The sequence below is a fragment of the Oncorhynchus mykiss genome, chromosome 19, assembly GCF_013265735.2.
Source record: "Oncorhynchus mykiss isolate Arlee chromosome 19, USDA_OmykA_1.1, whole genome shotgun sequence".
Taxonomy (NCBI): Eukaryota; Metazoa; Chordata; class Actinopteri; order Salmoniformes; family Salmonidae; genus Oncorhynchus; species Oncorhynchus mykiss.
This window is the reverse complement of record NC_048583.1, coordinates 64,481,188-64,493,680: the sequence shown is the minus strand read 5'-3', so window position 1 is coordinate 64,493,680 and position 12,493 is coordinate 64,481,188. Positions and strand designations below refer to the sequence as shown.

Here is a 12,493-nt window from a genome sequence, read left to right as displayed (position 1 = left end):
CTGGCCATCTTTAAGAAGGCCCTCCCTGCCCTTCCCATCTCCATCTTCTTTGGCTTGGTGTTCTACTTCGCTACAGACAACCTGGTCAGACCTTTTATGGACCAGCTGGCTCTGCACCAGTTCTACATTTAGCAGGATGTTCCCTTGCTCTCGCCGCCCCACGGCAGCTGCCATCATCAACACCAGGGGTGTATTCATTAGTACACTCCCTCCGTTCCCCTGCTCTCGCCGCCCCACGGCAGCTGCCATCATCAACACCAGGGGTGTATTCATTAGTACACAAAATAGCGAAACGTTTTTGCAACGAAAACATGTTTTTTTTTTTTTTTTTTTTTTTTTTTGCCTAAATCCGGTAGGTTCCCTCCCCCTTTTTGTCCTGTTTTGCTGAGCCAGAGTTCAACCTCTAACAAGGGGACCAGGGGCATCTCCAGTCCAGCCCCCTGACTGAAGTTCAATGGTCGTTTTTGGATCTGCTTTTTGTTTCTGGGCTTGGTGGGATGGGATGGAGGGGGGGGTTAGGGGGGGGGGGGGGGGGGGGGGTTAGGGTTAGGGTGAGTTAGGGTTAGGGTTAGGGGGGGGGTCATAACCATGATGCCTTTTGATTTGTTCTGTACTTTCCTCGTTCTCCAAAAAGTGATTGATATGCCGTCTAAAGGTCACGGTGAGTTTAAGGTGTACTGCAGTGGGTACTGCCACAGAGCTAGGATGAGTCGATGATTCTGTTGTTGTTGTTGTTTTTTGGGAGTCACACACACACACACACGACCCAGAAAGGAGGAGGAGAAGAAGAAGAAGCAGCCTGGTTGGCCTCCTGAGAAAAGTACTTCAGAGGGGCTTTTAATAAACCCAACTGGGCGTTTAGGACTTTAACACTCTCACTAACGGGATGGACTGTCACGTGACATGATGATGTCACTGGTGATACCGGTAAAATGTTTTTGTTTTTTTTGTTGAATAATTCTACTTTGATTGGTTGTCCTTCTTGAATTGAACTCGTCAAGAGCTTTGCTTTGTCCATCCTGCACTGTGCTGTGTTCCAAACGGCACCCTATTCCCTGAATAGTGCACTAGAGTCAATAGGGCTCTAGTCAAAAGTAGTGCACTATATTAGGGGAAAGGGTGCTATTCATCCTGCATTCCAGGATTCATTTCCATGTTTTTGTCGTTTTGTTTTTTCTCCCCCACTCAGTCAGACATTCAGACCGTGAAACCACAAAGGCCTGTGAGGTTTTTTTTTTACACAGTGTTGCTGACCCAACAGGAACGGGATGGTTTGAAACGACGCCTATAGCGTTTATAATAACCCAGCTTTGAGTTGCGTCCCCCACCACACGGCATCATAAAACAACACCACGGTTTGGTTGACCATGTTCCCTCTCAGAGCGATGTCTAAATCTAGACGTGTCGTTAATTCTAGCCTGATTCCAGTGTTTGTCATGACGATGGAGGCAGAGTTCGTGGGGGGGGGGGGGGTCAATTCCGTTTCAATTCCAGTCAGTTCAGGAAGTGTACCGACATTCCAATTACCTCCAATGCTTTTCAATGAGGACAATGTGGAATTGGAATTTATTTTTACTCTCTGATTTGATTGGGTCTGGAATGGAATTGACCCCAACCGAAACGACGAGTGACAGGAAGTTGACACAATAGCACAAACGTATCTGGAACCAGATTATGTCGATAGATCCACACTAGAATCATCAGCGTGTCTCCTGTTTCTGTCTAACAGTCGGTTTCTCCTCATGGAAACAAACGTAATGTTTTTGCCCTAACGTCATGACACTACATTTGACCAGGAGTTGATAAACCAGATCTGTGACCATTAAGATTTAATTTGACCGCGGGATTTTTTCCTCTGTTCTGCTTTCAAGACGAGCAAAAAGTTGATCGTGGCTGGCATTTAAACTCTGCTAGGCCAAACTAGTTCTTTAAGGGTTTTTTTTTATTTTTATTTTCGTGGACACACATTAGGTTTAGTCCTAGAACTAAAAACACCCATTTTAAAATCATTATTTTAGTCCAGAGGGCTTTGCTTAATCTGTGTCTAGGAGACAGAAAACCTAGTGTTGCTCTCCAATTTAAACTCTTTGCTGCAGAGTAACCTGCACATGGAGCAATGACTTGAGATTGTTGTTTTTCTTACTTTTGTAAAGATTATGTTGGGCAACTGGCCATGTGCATTATGCAAGGTTGTTCATTTCAAATGTTCCGTTTTAAAATAAATGAATCAAGAATAAAATACAAATGGCACATCAGTAATTTATTGAAAATGATTCAACAGATTCATAAATAAGTGGGAACCCATTCCCTTAGTTACAGCATTCCTTTAGTTACAGCATTTCCCTTGGTTACAGCATTCCCTTGGTTACAGCATTTCCCTTGGTTACAGCATTCCATTGGTTACAGCATTCCTTTAGTTACAGCATTTCCCTTGGTTACAGCCTTCCCTTGGTTACAGCATTCCTTTAGTTACAGCATTCCCTTGGTTACAGCATTCCCTTGGTTACAGCATTCCCTTGGTTACAGCATTCCTTTAGTTACAGCATTCCCTTGGTTACAGCAGTCCCTTGGTTACAACATTTCCTTGGTTACAGCATTCCTTTAGTTACAGCATTCCCTTGGTTACAGCATTCCCTTGGTTACAGCATTCCTTTAGTTACAGCATTCCCTTGGTTACAGCATTCCCTTGGTTACAGCATTCCCTTGGTTACAGCATTCCTTTAGTTACAGCATTCCCTTGGTTACAGCAGTCCCTTGGTTACAGCATTCCGTTGGTTACAGCATTCCTTTAGTTACAGCATTCCCTTGGTTACAGCATTCCCTTGGTTACAGCATTCCCTTGGTTACAGCATTCCTTTAGTTACAGCATTCCCTTGGTTACAGCATTCCCTTGGTTACAGCATTCCCTTGGTTACAGCATTCCTTTAGTTACAGCATTCCCTTGGTTACAGCAGTCCCTTGGTTACAGCATTCTGTTGGTTACAGCATTCCTTTAGTTACAGCATTCCCTTGGTTACAGCATTCCCTTGGTTACAGCATTCCTTTAGTTACAGCATTCCTTTAGTTACAGCATTCCCTTGGTTACAGCATTCCTTTAGTTACAGCATTCCCTTGGTTACAGCATTCCTTTAGTTACAGCATTCCCTTGGTTACAGCATTCCTTTATTACAGCATTCCCTTGGTTACAGCATTCCATTGGTTACAGCATTCCTTTAGTTACAGCATTCCCTTGGTTACAGCATTCCATTGGTTACAGCATTCCCTTGGTTACAGCATTCCTTTAGTTACAGCATTCCTTTAGTTACAGCATTCCCTTGGTTACAGCATTCCTTTAGTTACAGCATTCCATTGGTTACAGCATTCCTTTAGTTACAGCATTCCCTTGGTTACAGCATTCCATTGGTTACAGCATTCCTTTAGTTACAGCATTCCTTTAGTTACAGCATTCCCTTGGTTACAGCATTCCTTTAGTTACAGCATTCCATTGGTTACAGCATTCCTTTAGTTACAGCATTCCTTTAGTTACAGCATTCCCTTGGTTACAGCATTCCTTTAGTTACAGCATTCCATTGGTTACAGCATTCCTTTAGTTACAGCATTCCCTTGGTTACAGCATTCCATTGGTTACAGCATTCCCTTGGTTACAGCATTCCTTTAGTTACAGCATTCCCTTGGTTACAGCATTCCTTTAGTTACAGCATTCCCTTGGTTACAGCATTCCTTTAGTTACAGCATTCCCTTGGTTACAGCATTCCTTTAGTTACAGCATTCCCTTGGTTACAGCATTCCTTTAGTTACAGCATTCCCTTGGTTACAGCATTCCATTGGTTACATCATTCCCTTGGTTACAGCATTCCTTTAGTTACAGCATTCCCTTGGTTACAGCATTCCTTTAGTTACAGCATTCCATTGGTTACAGCATTCCTTTAGTTACAGCATTCCCTTGGTTACAGCATTCCATTGGTTACAGCATTCCCTTGGTTACAGCATTCCTTTAGTTACAGCATTCCCTTGGTTACAGCATTCCTTTAGTTACAACATTCCCTTGGTTACAGCATTCCTTTAGTTACAGCATTCCCTTGGTTACAGCATTCCTTTAGTTACAGCATTCCCTTGGTTACAGCATTCCTTTAGTTACAGCATTCCCTTGGTTACAGCATTCCTTTAGTTACAGCATTCCCTTGGTTACAGCATTCCTTTAGTTACAGTATTCCCTTGGTTACAGCATTCCCTTGGTTACAGCATTCCATTGGTTACAGCATTCCTTTAGTTACAGCATTCCCTTGGTTACAGCATTCCCTTGGTTACAGCATTCCTTTAGTTACAGCATTCCCTTGGTTACAGCATTCCCTTGGTTACAGCATTCCCTTGGTTACAGCATTCCTTTAGTTACAGCATTCCCTTGGTTACAGCATTCCCTTGGTTACAGCATTCCCTTGGTTACAGCATTCCTTTAGTTACAGCATTCCCTTGGTTACAGCATTCCTTTAGTTACAGCATTCCCTTGGTTACAGCATTCCATTGGTTACAGCATTCCTTTAGTTACAGCATTCCCTTGGTTACAGCATTCCCTTGGTTACAGCATTCCTTTAGTTACAGCATTCCCTTGGTTACAGCATTCCCTTGGTTACAGCATTCCCTTGGTTACAGCATTCCATTGGTTACAGCATTCCCTTGGTTACAGCATTCCCTTGGTTACAGCATTCCATTGGTTACAGCATTCCTTTAGTTACAGCATTCCCTTGGTTACAGCATTCCTTTAGTTACAGCATTCCCTTGGTTACAGCATTCCTTTAGTTACAGCATTCCCTTGGTTACAGCATTCCTTTAGTTACAGCATTCCCTTGGTTACAGCATTCCCTTGGTTACAGCATTCCATTGGTTACAGCATTCCCTTGGTTACAGCATTCCCTTGGTTACAGCATTCCCTTGGTTACAGCATTCCATTGGTTACAGCATTCCTTTAGTTACAGCATTCCCTTGGTTACAGCATTCCATGGGTTACAGCATTCCTTTAGTTACAGCATTCCCTTGGTTACAGCATTCCCTTGGTTACAGCATTCCATTGGTTACAGCATTCCTTTAGTTACAGCATTCCCTTGGTTACAGCATTCCCTTGGTTACAGCATTCCATTGGTTACAGCATTCCTTTAGTTACAGCATTCCCTTGGTTACAGCATTCCTTTAGTTACAGCATTCCCTTGGTTACAGCATTCCTTTAGTTACAGCATTCCCTTGGTTACAGCATTCCCTTGGTTACAGCATTCCATTGGTTACAGCATTCCTTTAGTTACAGCATTCCCTAGGTTACAACATTGTTGTCCTTTTTGTAGTGTTTAGTATTTTCTTACTGTTACAACAGAAACCTCAGCCTGTCAACAAGTCAGCTGGAAGATTCATCATGTGGAATATGTTTGAACACATTTGTAGTATATGATGTTAATTGCTTGGTGCACCAGTCAAGGCTTGTTCTGTTTGCCTGGCAGCAGGTCCTGAAGTGTAAAAGTTGTGCCACGGGGGTAAAAAAAACATCTAGTTTTCATTTTGAGTTGTCAACAACGTGAAAGAAAAGTGAAATCATACGAAAGGAAGGTGGATAAATTTTTTTAAATGCTATTGAACATTAAACAGATTTGGCTAATCTGTATGGTCCAAATAATGATGATCCACACTAATACAAAATAAATATAGATAGATTCATCTATCTAAACTTCAGGACCCTGTCTTTCAAAGATAATTAGTCAGAAGCCAAATAACTTCACAGATCTTAGTTGTAAAGGGTTTAAACACTGTTTCCCCATGCTTGTTCAATGAACCATAAATAATTAATGAACATGCACCTGTGGAACGGTCGTTAAGACACTAACAGCTTACAGACGGGAGGCAATTAAGGTCACAGTTATGAAAACTTAGGACACTAAAGAGGCCTTTCTACTGACTCTGAAAAACACCAAAAGAAAGATGCCCAGGGTCCCTGCTCATCTGTGTGAACATGCCATAGGCATGCTGCAAGGAGGCAGATGTGGCCATGGCAATAAATTGCAATGTCCGTACTGTGAGACGCCTAAGACAGCGCTACAGGGAGACAGGACGGACAGCTGATCGTCCTCGCAGTGACAGACCACGTGTAACAACACCTGCACAGGATCGGTACATCTGAACATCACACCTGCGGAACAGGTACAGGATGGCAACAACAACTGCCCGAGTTACACCAGGAACGCACAATCCCTCCATCAGTGCTCACCATAATTTGCAAATAAATTCATTAAAAATCCTACAAGGTGATTTTCTGGATTTCTTTTCTCATTTTTGTCTGTCATAGTTGAAGTGGACCTATGATGAAAATGACAGGCCTCTCTCATCTTTTTAAGTGGGAGAACTTGCACAACTGGTGGCTGACTAAATACTTTTTTTTGCCCCACTGTATATACCAGCTTTACTTGAGGACAAATGTTGACAGCGGTGCCATACAGGCTGGGAAGAGCTTTTGGATGTACTGATTCCATGGCACATGCTTTATGAACTGATATGCAAAACAACGCTTGATTCAAAACCTTTACATTTAAATGATTATACAAATTTCTGGCAACCAATAGAATGTTATATTTATATGCATATATATGGGGGATACAACCAACTCAGCTCTGCAGAATTTGCTACAAAGCGACAGAATCATTACATGACTTATTTTGGCCCCTATGTAGCTTGTTTCTGGTCACGGGTTCAGGAATGGCTGAAAAATCGAATTGATTTAAAATTAACCCTGCAAATAGCACTTTTTTGGAAGATTTGGAAAGCCGTAGTCCAATAATATAATCAAGGGCTCAACTTTCACTGGGGACGACATGTCCCCCCCCCACCCCCTCCCACATTCTGAAATTGCATTGTGATACAAAACGAGGCATGTGCTTTAGGACCATGCAGACTTCTCCGAGCAGGCAGGTAGGCAGGGGTTAAGGGGATAGGTGGGGTGGACTGAGAGTAGCTGAAGGGTGGGGTTAAGGTGATAGGTGAGGTGGACTGAGAGTAGCTGAGGGGTGGGGTTAAGGGGATAGGTGGGCTGAGAGTAGCTGAGGGGTGGAGTTAAGGGGATATCACCAGCCACCCCTGCTTCACCTGCCTCACCAGCCACCCCTGCTTCACCAGCCACCCCTGCCTCACCAGCCACCCCTGCTTCACCAGCCACCCCTGCCTCACCAGCCACCCCTGCTTCACCAGCCACCCCTGCCTCACCAGCCTCCCCTGCTTCACCAGCCAACCCCTGCTCTACCAGCCTCACCAGCCACCCCTGCCTTACCAGCCTCCCCTGCTTCACCAGCCACCCCTGCTTTACCAGCCTCCCCTGCTTCACCAGCCTCCCCTGCTTCACCAGCCACCCCTGCTTCACCAGCCTCCCCTGCTCTACCAGCCTCACCAGCCACCCCTGCTTCACCAGCCACCCCAGCCTCACCAGCCACCCCTGCTCTACCAGCCACCCCTGCTCTACCAGCCTCACCAGCCTCCCCTGCTTCACCAGCCTCCCCTGCTTCACCAGCCACCCCTGCTTCACCAGCCACCCCTGCCTCACCAGCCACCCCTGCCTCACCAGCCACCCCTGCTTCACCAGCCACCCCTGCTTCACCAGCCACCCCTGCTCTACCAGCCACCCCTGCTCTACCAGCCTCCCCTGCTTCACCAGCCACCCCAGCCTCACCAGCCACCCCTGCTCTACCAGCCACCCCTGCTCTACCAGTCTCACCAGCCCCCCTGCCTCACCAGCCACCCCTGCTTCACCAGCCTCCCCTGCTTCACCAGCCTCCCCAGCCTCACCTGCCACCCCTGCTCTACCAGCCTCCCCAGCCTCACCAGCCACCCCTGCTTCACCAGCCACCCCTGCTTCACCAGCCACCCCAGTCTCACCAGCCACCCCTGCTCTACCAGCCTCACCAGCCACCCCAGTCTCACCAGCCACCCCTGCCTCACCAGCCACACATTCATACCCTGGTTTGACTCAACAGACCTCTCTGAACGGTGGGAACATGGTGGGAATTCCATGGACTATTTGGTATGCTGGTATTCTGTGTGGACCCCCCCCCCCCCCTGCCAATTGGCTGCCAGCCTGACTGGCACCGTGCCTGGATCTGTGGAGGCCTTAGCTGTAACCATGGGAACGGCTTGGCCTATAGTGAGCAAGGACAGGGCAGGACAGTGGCACAGTTCTCCATGTCGTGACAGTTTAGCTTCAGATTGTGCTTTAACCAACAGGACCAAGAAGATCCCATGACTAACTGGCCTGGGCCTGTGGATCTGGGCCTGTGGATCTGGGCCTGTGGATCTGGCCCTGTGGATCTGGCCCTGTGGATCTGGGCCTGTGGATCTGTGTCTGTTGATCTGGGCCTGTGGATCTGGCCCTGTGGATCTGGGCCTGTGGATCTGGGCCTGTGGATCTGGCCCTGTGGATCTGGGCCTGTGGATCTGTGTCTGTTGATCTGGGCCTGTGGATCTGGCCCTGTGGATCTGGGCCTGTGGATCTGGGCCTGTGGATCTAGGCCTGTTGATCTGGGCCTGTGGATCTGGGCCTGTTGATCTGGGCCTGTGGATCTGTGTCTGTTGATCTGGGCCTGTGGATCTGGCCCTGTGGATCTGGGCCTGTGGATCTGGGCCTGTGGATCTGGCCCTGTGGATCTGGGCCTGTGGATCTGTGTCTGTTGATCTGGGCCTGTGGATCTGGCCCTGTGGATCTGGCCCTGTGGATCTGGGCCTGTGGATCTGTGTCTGTTGATCTGGGCCTGTGGATCTGGCCCTGTGGATCTGGGCCTGTGGATCTGGGCCTGTGGATCTAGGCCTGTTGATCTGGGCCTGTTGATCTGGGCCTGTTGATCTGGGCCTGTGGATCTGGGCCTGTGGATCTGGGCCTGTTGATCTGGGCCTGTGGATCTGGGCCTGTGGATCTGGGCCTGTGGATCTGGGCCTGTGGATCTGGGCCTGTGGATCTGGGCCTGTGGATCTGGGCCTGTTGATCTGGGCCTGTGGATCTGGCCCTGTGGATCTGGGCCTGTGGATCTGGGCCTGTGGATCTAGGCCTGTTGATCTGGGCCTGTGGATCTGGGCCTGTTGATCTGGGCCTGTGGATCTGGGCCTGTGGATCTGGGCCTGTTGATCTGGGCCTGTGGATCTGGGCCTGTGGATCTGGGCCTGTGGATCTGGGCCTGTGGATCTGGGCCTGTGGATCTGGCCCTGTGGATCTGGGCCTGTTGATCTGGGCCTGTGGATCTGGGCCTGTTGATCTGGGCCTGTGGATCTGGGCCTGTGGATCTGGGCCTGTGGATCTGGTAATGGCCCTGCACTAATGACACCTCCTCGATCAGTTCTACAGATGGCAATACACGGGGACTTGAAACCTAAATATTTTGCTGAAAGTGTTTTCTAGTGTAGGTTTTTTCCTCCGTACTGGATCTAACTGGGAGGGATCCCATAACATGTTGATTGACACTTGGCTGTCATGGATTCCTTTTAACTGATGGCCCTCTGCCTCATCCCTTAGTGAGGGTATGATCTGGCTTAGGAGGACACCAGAAGGAGAATCAAGCTGTCATTCTCTCTCATCCTCAGTAGATTGAAAGTGGTCTGTGGGTATAGGCCGTGTGACTGTCACGCCTGTCTACGTGTATAAACCTACGTGGGCCGTGGCCCAGGATAGCTCTCCGCTAACGGGATTAGAGACGGAGGGATGGAAGAGGGAGCGGCCCAACGTGAGACATGCAGGGACTGAGGTATTAGGTTTTAAAATAGTCACACGGAACAGGACAACTAACAGGTAACTAAGCAACACAGACGTTTGCTGACCAGAAAAGGGGAAACATAACAACACCGTCTGGGCGACCGGCTTCCATCTTTCTCTCAAGACAATCCAAACCAAGCCACACAGTGAGCAGGAAAACCACTTGTAGAAGATCGCAATCTACACACGTGAGTACAAGAAGATAGATGAGAAGCTCAACTCGACCTAGCTAAAGACGAGTGTAGTCGACAAGTAAAGCTCGACATTAAAAATAACCTCAACCTGACTAAAGAAGAAGATGTCGTCGAAGGACAAGCTAGAGGGTCTGGTGAAGCTTATGGAGTTGACCCTGACGGAGATGGAGGCTCTGAAGCTCCACTGTGGGAAGCAGAGTGAGGAGCTTAGCCAGCTGGTGGTGGACCTCCGCAGGGAGAACCAGGAGCTGCTGGAGAAATACAACCAGCTGGGTGCGGATATGAAGGAAGCCAAGGAAATCATAGAACAACTACAGGACACCAAGGTCGCCTTCGACGCCAAGGAGAGACAGGCCCGCAAACTCAGCAGGCAGCTGTGAGAGGAATCCAGTGCGAGTCGGTGACATGGGCTCTGAGGATCTGGGAGAGGAAGAACCCACTGGACACAAACTGGTTGAATCGTCATTTCAACAAAAATATTGGATTGGATTTGCAAAACGTAATGATTTTTACTTGTTACATTTTTGTTTATTTCACTTTGAATTCATGTTACTTGACAACTCAATCAAATAGAAACCTAAACTAGATGTTTATTTGACATCTGTGCACAGTGGAATGGGCTCTGAGGGTCTGGGGAGGAGGGGACATGGAGGGGTGGGTGGAGGGGTGGGAGGAGGGGTGGGTGGAGGGGACATGGAGGGGTGGGAGGAGGGGTGGGAGGAGGGGACATGGAGGGGACATGGAGGGGTGGGAGGAGGGGACATGGAGGGGTGGGAGGAGGGGTGGGTGGAGGGGACATGGAGGGGTGGGTGGAGGGGACATGGAGGGGTGGGTGGAGGGGTGGGAGGAGGGGACATGGAGGGGTTGGAGGAGGGGTTGGAGGAGGGGACATGGAGGGGACATGGAGGGGTGGGAGGAGGGGACATGGAGGGGTGGAAGGCGACATGGAGGGGACATGGAGGGGTGGAAGGGGACATGGAGGGGACATGGAGGGGTGGAAGGGGACATGGAGGGGACATGGAGGGGTGGGTGGAGGGGACATGGAGGGGTGGGAGGAGGGGACATGGAGGGGTGGAAGGGGACATGGAGGGGACATGGAGGGGTGGAAGGGGACATGGAGGGGTGGAAGGGGACATGGAGGGGACATGGAGGGGTGGGAGGAGGGGACATGGAGGGGACATGGAGGGGTGGAAGGGGACATGGAGGGGACGTGGAGGGGTGGAGGGGACATGGAGGGAACATGGAGGAGTGAAGGGGACATGGAGGGGACATGGAGGGGTGGAAGGGGACATGGAGGGCACATGGAGGGGTGAATAGGACATGGAGGGGACATGGAGGGGTGAATGGGACATGGAGGGGTGGAAGGGGACATGGAGGGGTGAAGGGGACATGGAGGGGACATGGAGGGGTGGAAGGGGACATGGAGGGGACATGGAGGGGTGGAAGGGGACATGGAGGGGTCATGGAGGGGACATGGAGGGGTGAAGAGGACATGGAGGGGACATAGAGGAGTGAAGGGGACATGGAGGGGACATGGGGACATGGAGGGGTGAAGAGGACATGGAGGGGTGAAGGGGACATGGAGGGGACATGAAGGGGACATGGAGGGGTGGGTGGAGGGGACATGGAGGGGTGGAAGGGGACATGGAGGGGTGGGTGGAGGGGACATGGAAGGTGGGTGGAGGGGACATGGAGGGGACATGGAGGGGTGGGTGGAGGGGACATGGAGGGGACATGGAGGGGTGGGTGGAGGGGACATGGAGGGGTGAAGGGGACATGGAGGGGTGGGTGGAGGGGACATGGAGGGGTGGGTGGAGGGGACATGGAGGGGTGGTGGAGGGGTGGTGGAGGGGTGGTGGAAGGGGACATGGAGGGGACATGGATGGGTGGGTGAAGAGGACATGGAGGGGTGGTGGAGGGGTGGTAGAAGGGGATATGGAGGGGACATGGATGGGTGGGTGGAGGGGACATGGATGGGTGGGTGAAGGGGACATGGATGGGTGGGTCAAGGGGACATGGATGGGTGGGTGAAGGGGACATGGAGGGGACATGGATGGGTGGGTGAAGGGGACATGGAGGGGTGAAGGGGACATGGAGGGGTGGGTAAAGGGGACATGGAGGGGTGGGTGGAGGGGTGGAAGGGGACATGGAGGGGTGGTGGAAGGGGACATGGAGGGGTGGTGGAAGGGGACATGGAGGGGACATGGATGGGTGGGTGAAGGGGACATGGAGGGGTGGGTGAAGGGGACATGGAGGGGTGGTGGAAGGGGACATGGAGGGGTGGGTGAAGGGGACATGGCGGGGTGGAAGGGGACATGGAGTGGTGGTGGAAGGGGACATGGAGGGGTGGGTAGTGGTTAGGGGGAGTTATTAAATGTCTGGGTGAACATGGGTAATGGATTGGACGTACATTATGCAGGGTTAGTATATTTAACCGTTATTTAACTAGGCAAGTCAGTTAAGAACAAATGCTTATTTATAATGACGGCCAGAATAGGGGACGTCATCATGGCTAGTATGGGTTATATGGGGTGAA

At 49.9% G+C, this 12,493-nt stretch overlaps 2 protein-coding genes across 4 annotated transcripts in view; one reads left to right on the top strand and one right to left on the bottom strand.

Annotated features, from left to right (window-relative positions):
- The window catches only part of psen1 (presenilin 1), a 41,184-nt gene extending 40,675 nt beyond the window's left edge, over positions 1–509 (top strand). For 2 of the 3 annotated variants that reach the window (XM_036955389.1, XM_036955388.1), the window contains exon 11: positions 1–206. This exon is cut by the window's left edge and continues 24 nt beyond it. In XM_036955389.1, coding sequence (XP_036811284.1) covers positions 1–132 — 132 coding nt within the window. In that variant the 3' untranslated portion in view covers positions 133–206. Of the gene's footprint in view, positions 207–263 lie in introns of those variants that run through there. The other variant, XR_005037839.1, reaches the window with a different exon arrangement.
- Positions 510–11,417: 10,908 nt separating this feature from the next.
- On the bottom strand, positions 11,418–12,254 carry LOC118941371 (proline-rich extensin-like protein EPR1). Its single transcript, XM_036953840.1, has one exon. The coding sequence runs from the start codon at positions 12,252–12,254 to the stop codon at positions 11,418–11,420; it is 837 nt and encodes a 278-aa protein (XP_036809735.1).
- Positions 12,255–12,493: the final 239 nt, after the last annotated feature.